Below are 23142 nucleotides of genomic sequence, written 5' to 3'. Positions count from 1 at the left end.
AGTAACTATAGCATGTTGTTTTCCTGATTATAGATGTGGACTTTTTATTTTTCTGTTTAGAGGCTTTTAATTGCTTTTTTAAACACTTACCTGTGGATTATAAATCCTAGTGATATACTGGTGATGAACTTCGGGCAAAATTTACTGGATCAGTTAGCTTCTAAAAAGATCAAAACAGTTTTATTAACTTCGGTGTGAATGACCTTGAGTATTACACAGCTATGCTGATAGCAGGCTTTAAAAGGTATTTATAATTTCTTAACCTAATGTTTAGACATAACTAGAGAGAGATTCCTGAATTTTGTGCAGTAGAATAAATAAATGTAAATTTAGCTGTTCAGCTGTTTTGTGAACTTGTAAAATGAAAAAACCTCTTCTTGACACACTTGTTTGATACTTCAAGAAAAAATTTTTTTTCAGATCAGATTTCATGATCCTTTATTTTTACTATGACATAGCTTGAGGAAGCTTGACAATTTATCAATATACAAACAAAAAATCTGATGTACACTTGAAACAAGTGAGCAAAGACATTATTTAATGTAATACTCATCTTAATCTGTTTATTTGCTAATTTTCAGTAATTTATGTGTAGATACCAGCATGTTTATGATTTATGTACGCTACCACTTTGCACTAGAAGCCTATGTTTTCATGTGCTTTTGGTGAGATTCCAAGTGAGCTAGAGCTTTAAAATTTGAGTTCCCAGTCTATTCCTTAATGTCAGCACACCTGAAAATACAAAAAGCTTCTAATCTTTAAAAAAGGTTTTATTAAAGTTAGAATAAGGTGGCTCTGTAAATAGATGGAGCTTAGGTTTGGTGGAGTAAGAAAACAAATTAACCCTGCCTACTGTACAGCATGGATCCTTTCCTGTCAATCCTCTGTCCAGCTAGGCAGTGACATTATGGATTGCATGAATTTCCTAGTCCCTTATAGGTCCCTTGGGAAGCAGCCTCATCCTTTCACTTCTGGGTATTCTCAGAAGTATTCACATCTTTCATGTCTGAGTATTCTCAGAAGTGCTGAGTATTCTCAGAACTGCTCCCTGCTGTGGGCAAGTCCTGTTCTCTTCTAGGTTCTCTAATCCATCTTCATGGTCATGCTCCTTAACTGCACTGTGCTTCTAACAGATTTTACAACTGATTGCTTCATTGATCTGGGGAAAGGTGCTTTTTTTTTTTCTCCTTTCTTTCTGGGTTCTTTAGCCTGATGTGTGCAGCAATTAGGATAGGTAAGACAACTGTCCTTCCTTTGTGCTACTCAGCTACGCTTTTCTGAATAAAGCTGGTATTACCCACAGAGTGAACTATGACTAAAGAAAAAAAGTTTTGCATTTCAGCCTATGCAAAGGTAAAACATTAGCTCTGTCCCAGTTCAAGTTTATAACTTAATTTATGTGCGTGTTTTGCATGAGGTCACAAGGCAAGGAATAAGCGAATCAAAATAATAACACAGTTAATATGTTCTGGCTGTTGAACTGTGGTGATTCCAAATAAAGGACAGATCAACAAGAAGTGTGCTAGGGATCAGCAACTTATTTTCAGTTTTTCAAAATTAATGGGCAGCTTCCTAGTTCCAAAGAAGTAGGCCTTTTTTAGGCCACCTTTGAGAGGGCCATCCCTAGCTAAAGTGCACTGCAGGTAGGATATTGAACATGTGGCAGCATTGCATAATGAAGGATATCATCACTAAGGCTATGTGATAAGGGAAAATAGTTACAGTAAAACCTTAAAATGGGTAAGGTCAGAGCCTGTAAAATATCTAAAGTGAGTGTGAGGTTTGCACAGTATGCTGCTCAGTCATGTCTAAAATTCATGTTTTAATTAACCCCGACCAAATTTTACTACTTTTCTTTAGTACTGTCCCTGGAAAAGGCTATACATTTCCATTTATCTCCTTGGAAAGACCCATTTGAGAAATCAGTGCAGTTTGGGGATTAGTAATTGTGTTTTCTCTTATTTTTTACATTCAGACTATGCTAACAAGATTGTGTTACCATGGAGATATGTTTTATCTTTTCAGTGCTTAGGTGTTAGAGAGTTTCTAAAGTAAAATCTTAGTGAAATAAACATAGGGAAAAAGCAAAGGTAGCTTGCATGAGTGTGGAAAAAAAACCAAACCAAAACAAACCCTGGAGCTGACATTATGGGCTTTTACAATGATTTCATGTATGAAATGTGCCATTCTAGAATTATTATATTTGGCAGACTAACAAGAATTCAATCTACCTGGCAGTAATTAACAGAAGAACAAGGCTGAAGGGTGCTTGAAACCAGAGAGCTTGCCCAATGAATTGTAGTGTATTGTGATAAAAAATTAAACACCAGAAAGACAACAGATTTGAAGGGCATAGGCTTTGATTTCTGCTTTTGATGACTCAGTGAAGATAGCAAAATATAATTGACATTTCCTTTTTTGTCTGTGCTGGTGTTTTTTTTGTGTAAATTTGTGTCCTGTATAGTTGTATTCATTTACTAATAATATAGCAAGTCATCCCTTATTCTGGTACTGTTTTCCTTTATTCTAGCTCGCTGGTAATTGTGTGTGAAGTGTGTTTAAAACATCACAAGATCTTGCTTTTCAGTGCTTGATAAATCCTGTAGTTGCCACCTTCATTTATCCATATCTGTGCCCACAGTTCAAATCAAAAAGAAAATTCAAGGAAATAAATGAATAGTATGAAAGGGGAATTGACCCTTTTTACACACACTAGCTATTACAGGAGTGAACTGCATTACTGACTGCTCATTGATAGGCAGATTGTAATGTTGGTGGTAGTTAAGACAATGTTGTGAATTATTTATTACAGCTAACCAGAGTTACAAATTTCCTTTTAAACAAGTTTTAATTTAATTTCTTTAATTTTGAGCTGTTTGGGAGGGAGTAGGGTGGATGAATTTTGTGTAAAAACTGAAGTTACAACTGGATAAAAGATGTACAGCGTTTGCAGCTCTCAGTTGTTTTTTTAGACTTGGGATAATATACAGGGTATTACAACATCCCAGGTTGGGTGCCATATAGTGGTAGGCATTGGACAGTAGGTTAGATTTTTGATGTAAGGTTGCCTTTTTCTAGCTTCATTTAGTCAAGGGATTGGAAGAAATCTGAGCAACTTAGATTTGAAGTTCATAACGTTTTCTCTGAGCTGGTCCCTCTAACTTGCTGGATACAGTGCTTGTGCTAATGAACTTGACTTCTAAATTAATATCAATTAGAATCAGAAAGAGGTATCTAAATATTGTTGATAACCCTATCTAAAGGAAAAGCATTGCATGCTTCCATAGTTTCTGCATCACCACAGAGTTTAAAGAGAAATTACTTTAGCGTATTTATAAATTTCCTTAAGAGCATTTAGTCTGTGTAATTTTCCTTTGTTTCAGAAACTCTTAGTTCCTCATTGGTGCTATTTGAGCCTGCAACGTAATGACCTCAGAAGCTGTTTTGCCTGCTGGTTATGCTGAAGACTGGTGACCATGTTTGGCAGCTTTTTTCTGGTTGAGACCTGCTTTAGTCTTTTTCTGACTGAGACAGTTTTCTGCACAATTATTTCTTGCATTAGATGAAACACTTGGCTTGCCCCTGCCTGATACTCCTAGTAAAAGCGCTGATCCTTCAACACAGGAGTAGTGTTGTTTGATTATTCCAGGGACTGCAGTCTTGAGACCAATGTCCCAATAAGCTAACAGAGTACGAATCTCAGTACAGCATACCAGTAATGGTAGGCAACAATCAAATCCACACAGCACATAAATCAGGTAGTGCCTACCGTCAGTACCAGAAATACTAATTTCTGTTTTATCCTCAGCATTAGCACAGAATTGCTGATGTTCGAGATCTCTGGTAGGAGGTCTGTAGTAAAAAGTACTTGATGTGTTGCTTCTGAAGTGTGGTGGTTGTCCTGGATCTTCAGAAGCAGGACTTTTGTAATATTGTATGATGACAGATGGGGGTGAGCAACTTCCTAATAACCTCCTCTGACTTACTTTGTCACAACAGAAGTTGTCACTTCTTTCATGACACAGATTTATTGAAGCATCTGGGAAGAAGCTGAGAGAGCTGAGTATCTCCTTGGAGATATTCAGTAAGCTGCCTGGACTGCTCAATCTGAAGAGGAGCAGGTTTTGGGAGTAACACTGATAATAATTGTGTATTACTAGTGTGTATGAATACCTAATGGGCCAGAACGAAGATGATGGAGCAAGACTTTTTTCAGTAGTGCTCAGTGATAGGACAAGAGGCAATGAATACAAATTAAAGTACATGAGATTCCATCTGAACATAACAAGAAACTTTTTTACAGTGAGGGTGATGAGACACCACAAGAAGTTCGCCCGGAGAGGCTGTGGAGTCTCCATCTGTGGAGATTTTCAAAACCCAGCTGGACATGGTCTTGGACAGCCTGCTCTTGCTGACCCTGCTTGAGCAGGGAGGTTGGACTAGATGATTTCAAGAGATCTCTTTCAACCTAAACAATTCCGTGATTTTGAATTTCCCTGGAGAGCTGGCTTGGAGAGCTGGCTTGCAGACCTGGGTGTTCTGGGGAGGCAGAAAGGACTATTGTTGCCTTTATGGAAATTGGTGTAGAAGAGTGGACTGGGGGTGCAGGGAAAAACAAAGAGAGGGCAAGGAAAAAAAATAAAGGCCTCCCCAAAACAGGGAGGATGGCAACAGAAATGAAAGTAGGAAGGGAAAGGATTTCAAACCAGGAGGAAGGTTTGAAAGGATGGGAGAGGGGAGCATAGTTAGAGGGGTGGCTGTTGGCAAACTTGCTGACACCTACAGCATTTGGTCTTTTATGTAATATGAGAAACACTTTACAGTGTGGAGGGTACTTGTGACAGTGCATAGTCTGCCTCCTGGCATGTGTTATGCGTGTGCTGGAAAAATCATAGTGTTTTGGCCTGCATATTGGTTCAGATCATGATGGCTGACTTGTGCATCAAATGTGTGAAACCCATCTACAGCAGCTTCCAGTTTAGTTTCTTCTGAGAAGAACCTGATCATTCTGAAAAGAACCTGATCATTCTGAGAAGTGCCAAAACCACTCTGCAAATGTAAGCAGTGTGGATTCAGTGAAGATTGTTGGGAGATTCATTTCAAAACCATACCGTAGGTTTAGATTTGGAAATAAAAAATGCTAATATAGACAAAGTCATTGTGTGGCAAGAGATCAACCTGTATTTGAGGAATAGAATAAGATTCCTTCACAGAAATTATGCAGGTATTTTTTGGGTAGATTGCTTTTCCCTGTAGAATCAAATAAATATTGTGCATGATTTCCTTTTACTGCACAAAAAAATTTAAGACGGCAAATATTTATTTAATTACAATGGAAGACCTTAGCTTGCTTGTTATATTACGAACCACAGCATGAGAGAACTAGTCCAGTCTGACAATGCTGGTGGTCTTAAGTCAAGTTACACGGCTTTTTTTCATTCCTAAATGTATTTGCAAGAAAAGGATGCCACATGAATGATACTCTTTTTTCTATTTACAGAAAAAGTCCAGAAAGTCAGTTTCCTCTTTGAGACAATTATGGATTGAATGACTTAGATATATTCTCATCACCCATCCAGGAAATGGTGAAGGAGGTAGCAAAGACTGGTTGTGGAGTGTCATGTATTCACTGGAGGCAGAGCAAAATTAGGTACAGGAACGGGTCTTAAGCATTGCTTCTGCGTGACATAGCCTGGTTGGTGAGAAGTCAAAAGCTCATTTTACTGCTTCTATGGAGCCGAACTGATGCTCTGAGTTGCCTCAGTGCCTTGTCCACCACTTTCCCATCTTTCATTTTGGAGTTCCTTTGCTGATTGTTTATTACTGCGTTTTGCTCACTGTAATAATGGCACCTTTTTTTCCATCCTGTACCCATGATTAACTTGATTGACCTTGATTCATATGAGGCAAATGATGTTGAAGAGCATGTACCTTTTTGAAACAAAGGAGTGAAGGTGATCATAGTTTGTTACATGTTGAGTCTTGCAGGTGAAGCAGTTGAGTTCAGACAGTAAAGCAGCTTTTTCCAGTGAGACTTAATAAAAGGGGAGTGCGTGCAAAGACACATTCTGAAAGGAGATTAGTTCTCATTCACTCTTTCACAAACTCAGTCCTTCCTCCAGCTGGCAGTCCTGATGATTCTTCCTCTGCCCCTCTATCCTTCACATCACGTATACTGTTCCTGCATAGTTAGAACTGCTTCAAGTATCTAACTGCTAAATGTTGCACTTTTCAGGAACTTATTTTCAGTGGATAGTGGGGCTATGGCTCCTGAAGTTACTGCCTGTTGCCTGAAGTCACCTTAGGCAATTTCTTGCATTCCTGGTTCTAAACTGGTGCTATCTCTTAACAGTGTCAAAGAACATGTTTTAAAATGATCAGTACTAGAGACATCAGCTACTTCCCAAGCTTGTAACTGACAAACATTTGGGGGATTTCTGTATTTATCTGTGATGGCCGCAGGAGGGCAAAAACACAGAGGGGCAGGAGCTAGTGTTGCTTGCTGACCATGTTGAAAATGTCAGTCTCCTGGGAGAAATGTCGCAGTGACCTGTGATGGCTACAACTGAAATGGGGGGGTGGAGTAGCATCATGTGATTCTGGAGGGAGTCACGTAGACAGCAGTGCTGTCTTAAGTTTTGCTGTAGCTTGAAGTAGGGTGAAGTTTCATAGCCTGCTTAAGCTGATCTTAACATAAAGCTGCTACCAAAAGAGATTTTCTTGTAGTGTGAAGTTATCCAAGCTTCAGTGGCTGGGGTCAGTCTCATAGGCACTGAGTTTATGCATAGACCCTCTGCTGATCTGATCTAGTGGGTTGCTGCTACTGAAAGGGGAAAGGCTTGGTCACTTGGTTTGCTTTTTCCTTATGTAAGCTTTATGGTTATCTTTTCTCTCTTGTGCTAGTTTTAGCCGGTTAGACCTTTCTATGAAGTGTTTTCATGTGTGAAAATAATTAAAAAGCCAAGACAAAACTATCCAGCTGGCTGTTTTGCTGTTGTGTGGTTACAACTGTTAACACACACATCTGAGTAGCACTGATGTTATCATAGCTTATGTGACTGTGCTTAACCAGGGCAAAGGGAGGGCAAAAGGGAGAAGAATGACAGCTCCTTCTGGTAACACTGAAACCCTACCTTTTATGTGTGTGATTGATACCTTATGTGATTTTCTTCAAGAAACAGGTCCCAGTTCTGTAATCTTTAAAGCTACATGTATACTGCTAAATGCACCTGCTTCAAGGGGTGATACCTGGTCCTCAGGCTCAGTGGTGTGATGTGGTGGCATTTATACTGGTGTTGGACTAGGTTCCTACAGGCTGGCTGAGTTCGTGCTGAGTAGTACTTTCCTTTAAATCTTTGGGTCCTGTGTGGTGAGTGTATGAGCTAGGGAGCAAGCTGTGTTGTGTAAGAGTGGTGCTTTTACGAAATTGAGGGTTGTGTCATGTGGCCTGAGGTACAGGGTGAGAAGATGTGGGAGTGTGTGAAGGGGCGTACTCTTCTGGAGTACTGTGGTAGGACCCGCTTGGTGCAGTCTTGTTAGCATGGCTTTTGGGGAGTGTTCCCTGGAGCTTTATTTTGGAAGGAAGGTTGGATCGTTCTCTGAGGAAGGTGGGAGCAAACTAACATCGGTACAAAGTGGATGACCAGGAAATCAAGATCCAGGGATGAACTAAGTTACCTGAAATTACAGACCTACCTGAAGAGAGGGTTTGCTTCTGTTAACTTCAGCTTGATTTATATAGCAGTTTTCCTGAATCATGGACTGTCATAAATAATACTTTTAAATTCAATATATTATAGTTGCTTTTTTTCTATTTGTTGCCGCGTCGCTCTTCATTTTAGTCTTTGCAGAGAACTGTATACTATGCTTCTGTTTCAGATGAGGTTGTAGTCTTTAAGATTGAAAAAAATTCGGAAGTAATTTAGGTGTAAGTATTTTAACTCCTTTATCATTTTTGTTTATTTCAGGTACATGCAGAGTTTTCTTGAGCTTTTAGAATATGAAAATAAAAGTCCTGAGGATCCTCATGTTCTGGATGAGTGAGTAATTTGTTTTCTTATGGTAGTTCATTTTAAAATAATCTGTCTCAAATAACAAGTGGTTTTGTACTATAGGATAACAGTGACCTTATTTGTAAGGTAGAATTTGTGCAGCAAAGGCCAGAATTGTGATCTGGACTGGAATACAGGAATCTAAGTGCTTTTGAACAATGTATTTTACACTTCTACAATCTAATAGTTTAAGAAATGACATAAAATGCTTCCTCCAAGGCTGTATGGGGAAGACAACATGCATGTGAGAATATACTTGCATATCAAATACTTGTGACTAAAATGTCATTTTAGTATACACTGAATTTACTCTGTTGTATGTAATGTATATTAATACTTCGATTTTTTTCAGTTTGAAAACATGCAATGTGTCAGTCTGTTTTTATCTGAAAGCTTCTTAAATGGACTTCAATTATTGGTGTTCATCTACCTCATTGAATATTACTTACGTTTTGAGAAGAAAGGAAAGCTTAGCCAATTTTCTTTATAACAAAATTATATTAAAATTGCTCTTTGAATGTCTCCTTGAAATTTGTATGCATAAAGCAGAAAAAAAAAAAAAACCATATGTGAGAACGACAGGTGCAATATATGCATCAGAGACTTGAAAACAAAAAACTCAAACCAAACTCTTCCCCTCCAACACTAAGGTCTCTCGTTACCCTGTACTGTATAGCACTCAACTTTGTTTCAGGGGATTACTTCTTGAAGGTTTTTTTTTTTTGTTCCATTGATTAGTTTTCTTAGGGTAGCTTGTCTTTGAAACTTGAATTTCTTTTTAAGCTCTGGAAGTCTTGCCTGATCGAGCAGAGCTTTATAGGAAGTGTTTCATAAAACATCTCGTAGTCCAACAAATGCTCTGTTTCTGCAAGGTGTAGCCTGTGCTGTGCAAAAATGGCGTTTTGTGTTTGGTTAGTTTCAGATACCTTAACTGCTATGTTAAGTAAGGATTTTATTAGGTAATGCATTTTAGATGTTACGCTCTTTTGGTTGTGGGCACGTTATCTGAGATCTTTATGCTCTATTTTTTAAGTATCAAGCAGTACATGCAGGAGAAATTCAAGTGCATGAGTACCAAATTCCCTGCGTGGCAGAACTGTAAAAGGAGCCGTAAGGATTATAGACTGACTGAGTGAATTGCAGTGTTATTGAACAAGAGGGAAGTAACTATTATCTCAGTGTGAGTCCTAAGCTGGAATACTGTCTTCAGTTCTGGGTACTACCTATTAAGAAATTAAAACACATGTGGACGGTATTGATGTGAAAGGAACAAGAATTAGAGACTTGAATAGTTCCACCTCTGAATAATGTTGAAGGTATTTGTTTAGACTGGCAAAAAAGAGATTGAAGTGGGAGACACTGGAAGTCTGTGCCAAAAAAAAAAAGTCACTGGAATAAAGGATGATTGGTTGCTGTAAGTTAAGTAGTGGAGAATTAAAAAATGGCTGATTTTTATTAAAGTTGAGATAGTACATGGGGCAAAAAGTACAAATTCTGATATTGATGAGAACAGACTGAAAAAGACCATTTCAGAAGGCTGTAGAGCATTCCATTCTAAAAGCTTTTAAGAATAGATTAGATAGTGTTCAGTGATGTTTTAGGCATGCTTATTCTGTAATGGATAAATCAGATGAACTTTTCGACTACCTCTAGCTGTTAGATTTTGTGATTCTGTATTTACAGCCTGTTTGCTGATGGGACAAGGATTTCTGTTTGAGACTAGGTTAGCAGTAAGTTTTCCTACTGCTTGACTTAAAAGAAAGAACATTTTGAGTGGGATTAAGTTACCAAAGCATAGGTCTGTTGCTTTTTGAGATGGCTTAAGATGTCCTACTCATCTAAGTGAGCCTGGCAAGTGTAACATGGGTCCTATTAAGCCTATAATGTTGTAGATGTTCAGGTGGAGGCAAGGTGGTTACGTAGCTTCTGGTACTTTAATGTTCTGTATTTAGGTAACAGAATTTCAGCTTTTTATGGACTTCAGAGGTTCAAGGTAAATCACAGTATATACACTTTTCAAAAGGTTGATGAACATTGAGTTTTCTTGGAGATCTGTTTTTAGAGTCTTGTCCTGGTTTAACCAGGATAGGGTTAAGTTTCCCCAGCAGTGGGGGGGGAGCTCTAGCCAGGTTATTCAGATACCATGCGGATGTCACATCCTAGCGCGGGGCACGTGGTTTTGTACATCTGGTCCTCTCACTGCTGTATTGGTAGATATTTTGCTCTGTTCATTGTTATCACTATTACTGTTATTGTTGTTGTTTGCTGTGTTGCTGTTGCACTGCTGTATTAAACCTCTCCTTATCTCAGATCGGGGCTTTGTATTTCACTCCCTTTGTGGGGTAGGGGCAGCGGCCGCATGGTCTCGGACCCCGGCAGGGGCTAAACCATCACAAGTCTGTTCATGATTATCAAATGAATTATTTGATTCTGCCATATGTATAACATGCATTCTTGATATTGTTTCATGGCAATTGGAAATATTGTTTGAGATGCTCTATATTAATATGATATACCACGTACTTGCTGAACCAGATATTTACTCATTTAGCATAACTGTTATAATCTTTGAAATCTTGCAATTATTGCATTATCTGTAAATAAGGATGTTGGGGAGTTTTTTGTTACCTACTGAGGTGAAGTCCAGTTAGGGACTTTGACAGTAAGAGTCATCTTTTATACTGAGTTTGGCCTGTGAAAAGAGATGTAAGATGTGTTACCTGATTAACGAGCAAATTTATTCTTGACAGTATTGGGTAGGCTACCTAAGAGTAGAAAGTCAGATTTATTTTCCTGCTCTTCACATGTCATCTGTTCCTAATTTTGTGAAGGTTATGTCATTTAACTGGATATTGAGCTGTAATTAGCTATTTTATCTTGTAATAACCCACAGATAAATCTAACAAATTTCTCAACTCCTGTACCTGTAGTCCATGTCACTGCTGTCTAGCCCTATCCTACTTTTATGCCTCATGGACAGAGGAGAAATACCAGGAACTCCAGTAGTTAATGAACTTTTTCCACTTTTCAGTGGAAAAAAACACATATCTGAGTTAATTTATGTTTACAGGTCTTCTGTAATTGCATATATCATTTAATACAGAATTTGAGCCATTATCTGGGACTCTGTGGGTAGTGTCTTTAGAGATGCATGAATAGAAATGGTACTTTTCTTCAACCAGATTGGTTTGCTTAGAGAAAGACATGTGAAAGTTCACTATAAAAGGTACACCTGGTCCTTTGAACCAGAGCCTTTCTTGTCCTAGCAGTATCTGTGGTGTATCTCTGAGTACCTTGTATATAGTAGCATATGAAGAGGGGTTGGAGCATGCTTCATCTCTTGGTTCCTCTCAGCTGTATTGTTCCTGCATTGAGCACACTGTAGAAATGCACATACTAATATTTCATATTATATACTTCATATTACAGAAGACCCAGTCTTGCATCCTTTGGTCATCTTAGTGCCCTGTGTGGTATCACATGACTTATACATTTCATGATGGCCCCCATCTCTTCTTTAGCTTAATATCACAAAATGTGAGAGTTGCCTGGATGGAAGTACTTCTGCCCCAGAACCTCCCGAGCAGCTTTTGTTTGGAACTGAATGTGGTGTCCAACTCAAGCAGTCAAAACCCATGAAGAATTGGAAATTAAATGAGTGCCTTAGTGGTCTTTGTCAGCTGGTGCGGACTTCAGTTTCTGTAACGGCTAATCAGGATAACAGCACAGAACAGAAGGGGATCTAAAATGATGTTTTAAAGAGGTTCAGTATCCACAGATGTGCTGTATCAGTGTTGGCAGTAATTCTTCAATGAATGCTTTCTAAAATGGTGGAATGACTTGATCAGTTGAACATAACTGTCCCCTGACTATTTGTGTTAGATCTCAGCTTGTCTGGGGAGCCTGCTCTGGTATTCTCAGAAATGGGGCTTTCTTTCTGAGGGAACCATTTTACATGTCAGTGTCACAGGATTGTAGATGTTATCCATGTACTGGCACAGCTGTCTATGAAGCCATGCAGTGAAGTGAATTGGGTAATTAATCTGCTGATAAAGTAGGCACTTTCCACCCTATGGTCCCTGAACTGTTACACCATGTGGCCTGCAAAGACAGACAGCAGTGCCAACTCAATAGAGAGGGTGAGTGGTTAGGAGTAAGTGCAGAGACTAGACTAAAGCTAATGTTTTTGAGTGCCCCAATTTATCTCTGCTCTTAGTGTATGAATTTGAGGACAGATGTATGTTCATGAGTGTTACCTTCCTATGAACATTGAACAAAATCCTTTAAAGGGATTTTTTTGTCTCAGCATTTCTGCGATGAGGAGGTTCCCAGGTGCTTCAGTTTCTTTGTTACATTCTGTTGGTTAGCAGACCTTAGGAAGACTTACTATAACATAGCCACATTACTGTCGCTGTCAGTAGTATGGGCATATGCCAAAAGGTCAGGGTATTTTTGTATTTTTGGGAACACAAATTATCTTTCCTCAAGCTGCAGAGCGGTCAGGTAGAAGTCTTTCCACAGTTCTCTCAGTGTGATTGCAGGAGTGTTAAGATAAGGTGTCCGTGCTTGGTAGAGGGTGTAAGCTGGCAGAAGTGTTGGAAATTTTCTGTGGTGACCATACGCATCCAGATAAACATAGGGAGGCAGAAGTTGTTTTTCAAAAATTGAAGGGTTTGTAAAATGTGCTGTTTGCGTGTACTTTCAAAGAACACTTACTCTGTTCTCTATACCTGTGAGTTTCTTTGCTGATTTTTTTTCTTTGTGGCACTCCTGTGGGAGGGTGTGTGAGGCAGTGTCCTGGAACTGAGAGCAACTGGAGTAGTAAGCTGTCAGTATGTCTAGAGATAACACACACACAAGAAACTTAGTAAACAAGAAGTAACTTCCCTTTCTGCAGCACTGAGATTAAAATAGTGATTCTGTTAGCAATTTGAAATAAGTAAATATTGGAGTAGATTTGATTAAGAAAGTTCTACTTTGTTACTGTCAAGTAATGTGAAATGCTACTTCAGTTAGTTCTTCACTTCTAAAGTAGCTATACTTTCTGATAGTTTCAGAGTGTGAGCTTGTACTTGTCTTGCTAGTGATTCTCAGCTACCAGCTAGCACATCTTTAAAAAAGAGCAGCAAATCAAATAAACCCCATTGCATGTCTGTTCCATTTAAAAGGATTTTTTCAGTCTACTCATCACTTTCTTGTCTTTAATCTTTCAGGTAATACTATGCATAAGAGACATAGAAAAAATTCCCTTTGTCTTTATATTGACTTTCTTATGACTTCTTTTCTTGCACTGTGATGATAGATCAAAACAGAATAATATATATAGTCATTAGGGAGTTAAATAATAACTTGCGTTGTGACATTCATTAATTGTATTTGCAGTAATCTATAGGCCTAATTTATTTAATAGCAATGGTAATGCATCAAGTATTCTTCTGTTCATACAGAAGCCACTGAAGCTTATTCGGCTAAAATCGCTTCATATTAATAATTTTTCATCTGTCAAACCAACTGCATTATTTGTTGTGGTTTTGAAAATACAATACACTGAATTTTGAAAAAAAAAAACCAACCAACCAGTCATTGCTAAATAAAATTTTCAGAGCTATTCTGGAGTATTCCCCCTCTCCAGCTAATCCCATGTGCATTTTAAAAATTCCTTGATATGGTCTCCCAGTTTGAGTACAGTAAAAGCTTTGTGTCTTTCAGGGGTGTGTGGGGTGGGTGAGCAGTGAGATTAAAGGAAATGAGTTTGATTTCTGCCCTGCTGCTTTGAAATGTGCCTATATACTATATGTGTTTGGTCCTTTAAAAGCATCTGCTTAGTGGAAACACTTGAGTGAACTCAGTTATCTTTGAAGACTGAATAGGAGGTTTGTCATATCACTGCAATAATGAAGAATTCCTTTGTGTGCATTTGCACACTAAGCTTCGGCTGTGAGTTGCTGGTCTGTAGCAGATAAACCTCCTAGCCCTTTGCCCTTCGGAGTGCTCTGTGCATTTAAGCACTTCGGTGGTAGGATGTCAGTGAACAGTTTGCCCTCATGGAGCACGTAGGCATCATGTTGTATATATTGTGGACAGTGGAGATATTTAAAAACATATAGTAAAGCTGTCAGCAAATAGTAGTTAGTAGAGAGTGTTGTCAGTTGTCTTTCAGATATGATTGTAAGTGTTGCCTCTCAGCTCTGTTTTTAGCTAGTGTCCTGTTGCTCTGAAACAGAGAAGCAGCATAAGTACAGGCAGGCACTGGTCTGGTCTTGAAAACTAACATCAGAGCTCAGTGGTTACAGATCACACAGAATCAAGACTTAATAAGCATAAAAAGAGTCTACAAACCTTTTAAGCATTAAAATATTTTAAGTTGTCCAGTCAGCAAGATGATAGGAGAACAGTCATTCTATACTGTGATAGTATTTAGTTTTGGGGAATTAGGCAGTTAAAACTTCCCCTTTTCTATGCAACAAACCAGTGTTGAAAGACTACTGAACTGTTTTGTTAACACATAGTCAAAAACTGGTGGTTAGACTGGGGATGATGGAAAAACTATTAAGAGTAAATCCTACATGCCTTTGGAGCTGGCAGTACAGAGTGGGAGAAATAATTGTAAAAGTGTTTCACTTGTTAAAAATGGTATGGTGTACTGTCAAACAATTGTCTTCTGGCTAAGTGGTTATGAAAAGGAAGGAAGCATCTGCTTTAAATGTGGTGACTAATTGGTAGTCTTTTTTACTTTTGGTCTTAATGTTCTTTCCCCTGCTCATTGCAGGGTGATTGGACTAGATGACCTTTAAAGATCCCTTCCTACCCAAACTATTCTATGATTTCTTCTTTAGCTGGTGTATATTCTACTTTCGATTAAAAAAAAAAAAAAAACAACAAACAAAAACATTTATTTTCAGTGTTCATTATAAACCTATTGAGAATGTTTTGCTGTTGATGGTTTTTTTAAATAGATGTGCAGAATTGCAGATATAGGCATAGCATGAGTCTCCCAGCTGTGCTTTCTTTTGAAAGCTGCATTTCACTGTGTGTGCTTTTTTAAAAACAAGATCATGTAATCGTTGTGGTGTTAATAGTCATTTAATATTAGAGAATGTAGCAGAGCTGAGTAGTACTGATTTTCGACATCTAGGCTTTAGAAAGCTATTAATAATTACTATTTCAAATATGTGTGAGTTTGCATGTGGGGTGAAAAAAAGGATGAGCACTTTGAAGATCATAGGTGTTGAGCTGTCTTGGCAGGAGAAACAGAAGTCCTCCAAGCTGTTTCACAGTAAGTGCGTGGTTGTTAACAGATGCTTGTTAAAAGCAATGGAAGTGATATCCTAAAGCCTCCCGAACTACCACAAAGAAGAGCCTGGCAGAGAGCACTGTTGTATGCGCTCTGCCATCCAGCGGTGTAAAAGGAAACTGAACAGAAGCCACACTGATAGTAATTACCTATCCTGATATTTAGTTTTACCAGAATAGATGCCAGGTAAAGGAAAAGTTACACTGCACGGGTTGAGGTGTTGGGAAGAAAGTATGAAGTGTAAGACTTCTCAGGAAACTATGAAGGGCAGTCAAGTTGTTCATTCTGAGTTTCCTTTCAAATCTCCCAGATACTGTTGGTTGCAGAGAATGAGTGTTACCATGGTGCATATGATTGCAATAAAAGAAAATCTTATGTTTTCCATTAATGATGAAGAGAGATTTAATTTAAAGGAATGTTTTGGGGAGGAATAACTTAATTTGAGGCCCTAATTATTTCACAGATCCTGTGAGTGAGAGGTTGACCAAATATTTCTCTTTAAATAGGTTTGTTTAGGTACTGCTATATTTTTATTTTCTACCTCTGATCATTTCTTTTGTTGACTGGGAGGGAGAGTAAACAGATAATATGGCTATGCTGTGGGGGGTTGAAAACAGAAGTGAGAGATTGAGTTTAATTACACTTGTAACAATCTATTTCTAATTTTGTTTCCTCTAGCTTTTTAGATGTTTTAATTAAAGTCAGGAACAGACACAATGATGTGGTTCCAACCATGGCACAAGGGGTGATTGAATACAAGGAAAAATATGGCTTTGATCCATTTGTTAGCAGTAACATCCAGTATTTTCTAGATAGATTCTACACCAACCGCATCTCTTTCCGTATGCTTATTAACCAACACAGTAAGTAATTGCTTTTTTCATCTTTGAGAACTCATTAGTTATTGCTTCTAAACCTGAAGCCATAGCTTTGTTTTGGTTTTGATTTGTGTTTTTTCATACTCATAACTAATTCTTAGTATTCTGTGCTAATTATGGTAAAAGATATACTGGCAACTGGTTAATCTTGGGCTTCACAGTTATCAGAATTTAATCCAAAACACCAATACGCTTTCTTTTAGAATTGTCAGGCTCTGTCAGCGTGGCTGTCACTTTTTAATGTCATTGGCACAGACAGCTTGCGTAGTGATACATGAATTACTTTTAAATAGTAGTAGAGTACCTGTTTCTTTCTGCTCTCAAATCTCTTAACGTAGTTTGTAGTGCTGACATTTATTTCATAATGAAATGCAAGGATGCCATAAATTTTGAATAGGTTATGCACTATATGTATTTTTATTGTTTTTTCAGCTAGTTATCTAGACTTGCCTTCTAAAGAAGTTGAGTATTTCTAACTGGTTTTAAATTATATTCCTTCTCTCCCTCTACATCCTATTGCCTATTTATGAACAAATGCTAGAATTAGTCATCCTTTGTCACTAGGTTCTGTTTCATTTGTTGTTACTAAAACTTACTTTTAAATATTCGTATTAGAGTGAAATGAGTTACGTGCACAGCTCCTATTAACTAGTATGTGCAGCCATGCAGAAAGTGATCTGTATAAAGGAGTCTTGTGGTCGCTTTCGGTGTATCTTCTGCCTTTTAACTCTAGAGCTTCATTCATTGTGCAGTATTCTGCTTTTATGAGCTCTTAGAAATTGTAGTATGCTACAGATAATGCAGATGCCAGAGTACTATAGTGTAAGGTATTTTACTACAAGTTGTATGTCTTTCCAGTAACCTTTTAGGTGACTAACAAATACCTTGCTCTGTGTGTACAAATAACTTTAATGTGGCAAAGCATACAAAATGATATAAATGTGCAGCTTATTCTTTACTTGAACCTGGGCAGACAAATGACAGACATAAACCCAAGTTAAGTTAAAAGGCTTTCATAGAAGAATTCTAGCAATAAGTAAAAAAGTTGTCCTAATAGAATTCTTGGGCCAAGTGCTAGCATAATTTGCACTAGTTCTAAAATATTAAACTTACTTCATTGAACTGAAATGGCTTTTCCTATGGACACTCTTATTTAACCGGCTGAAACGTAAAACTGCTTATAGATGCTTGAAGTTTAGTTAACCTTGTACAATTTCTCTATGCTAAGCAATTTTAGTCATCCATTTGTGTTGGCAAATATTAATTTTGAAGCACTGATGAAAAAGACAATGGGAAAGCAGAATACAAAAACAGATTTTTATGTAGTTTTATGTAGTATAAATTTCTGTTCCATTCTGTTTCATACATTATTGACAGACTGTTTCTGACAGTGCAGTTCTGCAAGGTGCAGTGTGGCAGTGTATTACATCACTATGACCGGAATAGGAAAAGCTGTCAGGTCTTGTCTTTTGCTTATCTGTTTCATATCAGAGCTAACTCGATAAAATAGCAGAAAATCACTTCTGCAAAAAAGTGTAAAACTTCTCTACTTCTTTGAGAGCTAAACTCTCCGTGAAGGATCTGGTGAGTGCCAGACCCTTGTGCAAAGGAGGGAGTTGGGAAGCATACTGCTGAGAGTCAGGGAGAAAGTTGAGTGATACCTCTGTGCCAGCTGTGAAATTGCAGTTTAGGTGAGTGTCAAAGGCTTTTAATGCTGTCTTAGAGTTCATCAGTCCTTTTCACTATAACATTTTTGTTGTTGTGAGTGCTTCTGTTCTGATATAATGGTACGAATGAAGCATTTTACATTTTAGTTTTGTCTAATTTTTGATAGTCCACTTTGTAGGTTTTCACCTTAATCCTCCTACACTACTGTTTGTTTTAACTAGTCCTAGCTATAAAAAAATTAAAAAGAAAAAAACAAAAGGAGGGGGAGGGCAAGTAGTCTTCCTAAACAAGGATTCTGGCAATTTGCTAGAGTACCTTTTTAAAAAATTATGCACTATTCACTAAATTTCAGATACCATCAGATTTAAACTTTCTGGGCTGCCTCAAGTGTAATAGAGAATTTACTGCCATTTCTTTTTCCTTTTAGCCCTTCTTTTTGGTGGAGATATTAATCCTGCTCATCCCAAACATATTGGAAGTATTGATCCTAATTGTAATGTGGCAGAGGTGGTTAAAGGTAAGATGAAGTTAATGTTTTTGTTGATTAGAAAAACCCCACAACTTAAAATATACGTAAATATGTTATTGAGATACAAGAGCCTGAAGGTGATTTAAATTCCTCTAATAAAATAAAAAAGAAGAAATGGAAGTTCTGCAGTTGCTCACAATAAAGCCATGAGCTTATTAAGACCTTTTAATGTCTTCATTATTGAGAATGGAGAAACTTTTGGTATGCTACCAGAACCAAGGAATGATTGATTTTTTAATAACTTTAATCTGTCCTTTTAAATATCAAATTAAGTATCTAAGTGTTTTGTTAAACTTTATATGTTGTCTTCCCTAAAATATGTAGAAGCAGGTTCTCATGTACTGCTTTTTTTATCTGATGCTGGTACTGAAGAAAATTGAGAGTAAGTGAAATTTTCCCATTTGTTTAGTTAGGCCTTTCAGTAAAATGTCCTTAGGTGTACAGATATTCCAGTGAAACTCCTCATCACTATCTGCATCTGATCATATCACAGCCTATTCTCTCTTAGACAGAAGATGTATATATATTGTCATGTATTGAAGACATGATGGTTGTACCTGAATGATCTGGCACAGTCTGGTTAGAAGTCTTGTTTGCTTAATAAATCCTGTTTGCTTAATGTTGTGAATGTTCATGTGCTTTCAGAATGTTAGTAAATAGGCATGAGGCAATGCTGTCTGCTTTAAGAACTTGTTTACTGAAGGTTCACACTCTGGGTGTATCTATTTACAAATACAGGCCTTGCTATGAGGGTGAATTCCACCCTCTATCCTTCACTGCTGTTTGTGCAGCTGCAAGAGGGGAAGAATGTGTTTATCCCCTTCACTTGCTCTCATCCTTTGGTGAAGTAAGAGGGAAACCTTTCTTATGTCAGACTTTGACCTGCATGATAGCTTGCTTTGTAATGTAGATGCTTTTTACTGTTATGAAGGCTTCCTGGCTTCTAGCTCTTTTTGGCTCTAAGGCAGCCTTTTGTCAGCAGCTTTCTCCTCTTTTGATTGATCTTACTCCACTTTGACGTTAGCATTGTATATGTTACAGTCATGTTGTTTATTTAGATATTCCTTCTAATAGCAAATAGCAGCTCTTTTGATAAGGAAATTCATAGTTCCTGCCTTAGACAGAGGAGTGCATGGTGTCAGAAGGTGCTCAGTCCAGTTTTCAAGTGAATAGCTAAGATTTTCCACATCTGAAGAAATAATCACTAACAAAATGAGGGCATTGTAAACAGTATCCAGTGTTGTCTTTCAAAGACAGAGCCTTAAAGACAGAGCCTGTCTAGAGTCAAGATGATTGAGGCCATGTCCTTGTAGAGTTGGTGAGGGGTTTATTTACATTCTGTACACTGTGCTGGCTCCAAAATGTTCTGGTTCACAGGCAGCATTCTGATCAATTTGTCAGCTAAGATGTTGATTTTTGGCACTGTATGTGTCAGCTACAACTCTATATGCCCTTCAAACATTGAAGAAATTATTTAAATAGCCACTTCTTCAAGCAGCTCTACCAAGTGTTGTGTCTGCCGGTCTCTGTATCTCACTGACTGTCCTACAATAAGATTATTGAGCTGACAGCAAATCCAGGCTTGTTCCTGGTGCCGGGATTTTAGATGTACTGATAGATCCTTCACTCTTGTTGCTACGTACCTCCAGCCATGACACGAAGTGTGCTTTGAACTTTGCAGTCTCTTTTACAGTCTTAAGACTCTGCTAAAGGTTTGGCTTTTAGAGAAAGGTAAAATGTAAGAGCACTCAGACTCTGACACAGTTTTGCTTGGGCTGAATCATGAAGTGATAGTGCCTTCCTGTTCATCTCAAGGATATGCCAAGGTGGCTGCTACTTGAAAATGAATGAGAGTTCTACATTAAATTTAGAGAGGCTAAATGGATTTATTCAGAGCCTCTTTGTTTTCTCAGGACTTGCGTAGTGGCTGTGTCTGCTCCACATCTGTGTATTTGAGGGCTTTTGGTTTATTCCCACACAGTTGTTGGTCTGCTTTTTAGAGTCCTTGAAGATTTTCTCTGCAATAAGAATCCAACTCCTGCCCCCGAATCCATATCTAATTTTCACTTCTATGATAGGGAAACGCCTTGAAAAGTGCTAACATATTCCTTTCTCCATCTTGATGGCCTTATGGTCCTACTAGCTACATTGCTATCTTCAGCTTTTGATGACTGAGTCAAGATTGTGACTGTGCTTATTATGCCCCTTTTTTCTAAAGCACAGGATTACTCCCAAGGCCATCAGAAGTTCTGAGATGACCTTAGAATATCGTCTAAGTGTAGGTATTCCTGCATCTTTTTTCCCTAAGTTATGCGTATTCCAGGCAGAGGTGCTCTGTACAACTTGGATATTAATGGTATTTTGATCTTTTCACTAGGACATGTTTTATTGTGTTAATGATGGGAACCTTTTAGAAAGCTTTTGGAGTTGACCATCTTGACACAAAGTATGCCTACTGGATAGCTGATTTTGAGAGACATTCCTGGGACTTGATCAAGAAACTTTCTGGTCTTGATTAGCTCCATTTTACTAGACCTCAAGCAGCACTTGTCAGCCTTGTGTGATATGTCCAGCCTTGCAGATGTCAGAGCAATGGATAGAAATTTTTTTTCAGATACTAGGACACATTATAGATTATTTTTGTAGACATCTTGAAGGAGGACATTTATAGGTAACCATCCCTTTCTGGCGACTAGTGATTTGACTGTCTTTGTGCTTGTCACATAGCTCTGAGTCTTGGCAGTAACTTTTGTAGTGTCACTTCGGACAGGAGGAAGAAGTACATGTAGGGCGAGGTCAAATGCAATTGTTATGGTATCTTAGAAAATTTCTCTCTCTCTGTAGAACTGCCCATCTGTTTATGTGCTTGCTCTTAGCCTGCACTTATTACAAGGAAGCCACTTTCATTAAGGTAGCTTAAGCAATGTAGTTAGAACATCTTTGAATTTGTGGCTTCTCTTTAAGCTAACACTTGCTGCTTGTTTCTAAAATATTTTTGCAAATGAGGTGCCAGTGAATATTTAGAACCACTAAGAAATCTTTCAAATAAAAGATGACTTAAACTTTCTTGCTGTATTTTGATAGTACATAAAGCCTGATTTGGATTATGGGGGGAGTCTTTTTTGTTTTGTTTGTTCAGTAGGAAAGAATGATGAAGATTCCAGCTTTCCCCCAAAAGACCTTGAAAAACAAGTATTATAAACAGTATTGTGTTTGGAAAAACTGAATTTATGGTTGCAATGTCATCCTTTTTTGTTTGAGATGGAAAGAACAAGCATTAAATTGTGATTGGGACATGACAAATAAGTAGATATTATGGTCAGCCTAAGATTATACCCTTCTGGTTTTCAAGGCCTGAACAAAGATGAAAAATAGCTTGTCTCTAGTAATGTGCTTTTGTTTGTAGAACTTTAAATAGAATTTGCCCTTTCTTGACAAATGGGCTATAAGTATACAGAGAAAAAGGAATTAGAATGAATACCAGTTTCACACTCGTAAACTAGTTATGAAAATGAGTGTTCTGCTTGTAGTCTTTCACATACAGGATGAACTTTGCTAGTCAGCTCTAGATGATTTTGATAAATCAGTGTTCTTCTGTTGTTTTGTAGATGCTTATGAAACAGCTAAGATGTTATGTGAACAGTACTATCTGGTGGCACCTGATCTGGAAGTTGAAGAATTCAATGGTAATTGTGAAATTAATTTAATTTGTGATGTATGTAAGAAAAAGTACTTCTAATATCTGTGATTTCTAGTTTTGTTAATTATAAGTTATTTTGAACTCTGCAGTCCTGTATGCAGAGTTACTTTTCTTATGTGTCTACATGGGCACCTGAATTATAGTTTATCATCATGACATGTTTACTTCTTGATGCTGAATGCAGAGTGCTATCTGCTGAATTCACTATCACTTTAAGGAAATAAAGTGTTCAAGAACTGTCATAGCTGGGAAGGAAACATGCCTGCCTTCTAACTAATCTTTTAATTATTTGTTTCATTTTGAAGTATGCTTATAAATTCCACTGTCAGTCTCTGTACCAGTGGTGAGCTCTTCTGTGTAAGATGGCAGAGTCAGAAATTTTTTTACATAGTTTATGCTTTAAGTCCTACCATAAACTTCTCACATGAAAATGTGTTTCAAGTTGATTCCAAAGATGAAAATTGGATGCTATGAAACTGATGAGACAGTCCTTGTCAGTGTATTGACTGATTTTTTTGTTCATAATTTCTATTGACAAAAGGTAGGCTTTTTTAAAGTTAAAAAAAAAAAATGTTTTGAGTGATCCTCTCAGAAATTTTGGACAGCTGTCCAAACATAGACTGTGATGTTTCCAAACTTCAGCAGAAGAACTGCAAAAGTCTCAGAAATAGGTAACACTCAAAATGGAAAGACTGATATATGGGAATGTACATTGCTCAAAGTACAATTCAATATTGTAGAAATACTTCTGTACACTAAGAGATATTGTCAACACTGATGCATTACTACCAGCCCCCTCTCCCAAAACCAAAGGACCCAACCTTCCTCCCTCCAAACCAGTTATTTTAGAGCTAAAAGTACTGAGTGCTGCAGTAGAGGAATCAATGCAAAATTAATTTGAAGGCCTAAGTAAAAAGATCCAACAGTAGAGAAAACAAGTTGCTGGATCTTGTAAAAAAAAAAAAAAAAAAAAGTGAGTAAAGAATTACTTGTTTCCTTTAAACTATCTTATTATCAACACA

The 23142-nt window shown here is 37.7% G+C and overlaps 1 protein-coding gene across 1 annotated transcript in view; it reads left to right on the top strand.

The window, feature by feature from the left end:
• PDK3 (pyruvate dehydrogenase kinase 3) overlaps positions 1-23142 on the top strand; it is a 60442-nt gene that overhangs the window by 23402 nt on the left and 13898 nt on the right. The window contains exons 3-6 of the mRNA XM_074814613.1: positions 7968-8039; positions 16024-16208; positions 18319-18408; positions 22029-22106. Of these exons, the coding sequence (XP_074670714.1) occupies positions 7968-8039; positions 16024-16208; positions 18319-18408; positions 22029-22106 (425 nt within the window). The remainder of the gene's footprint in view (positions 1-7967; positions 8040-16023; positions 16209-18318; positions 18409-22028; positions 22107-23142) is intronic.

This window comes from Strix aluco, chromosome 2, assembly GCF_031877795.1.
Source record: "Strix aluco isolate bStrAlu1 chromosome 2, bStrAlu1.hap1, whole genome shotgun sequence".
NCBI lineage: Eukaryota > Metazoa > Chordata > Aves > Strigiformes > Strigidae > Strix > Strix aluco.
This window is presented reverse-complemented; position numbering and strand designations above follow the sequence as displayed.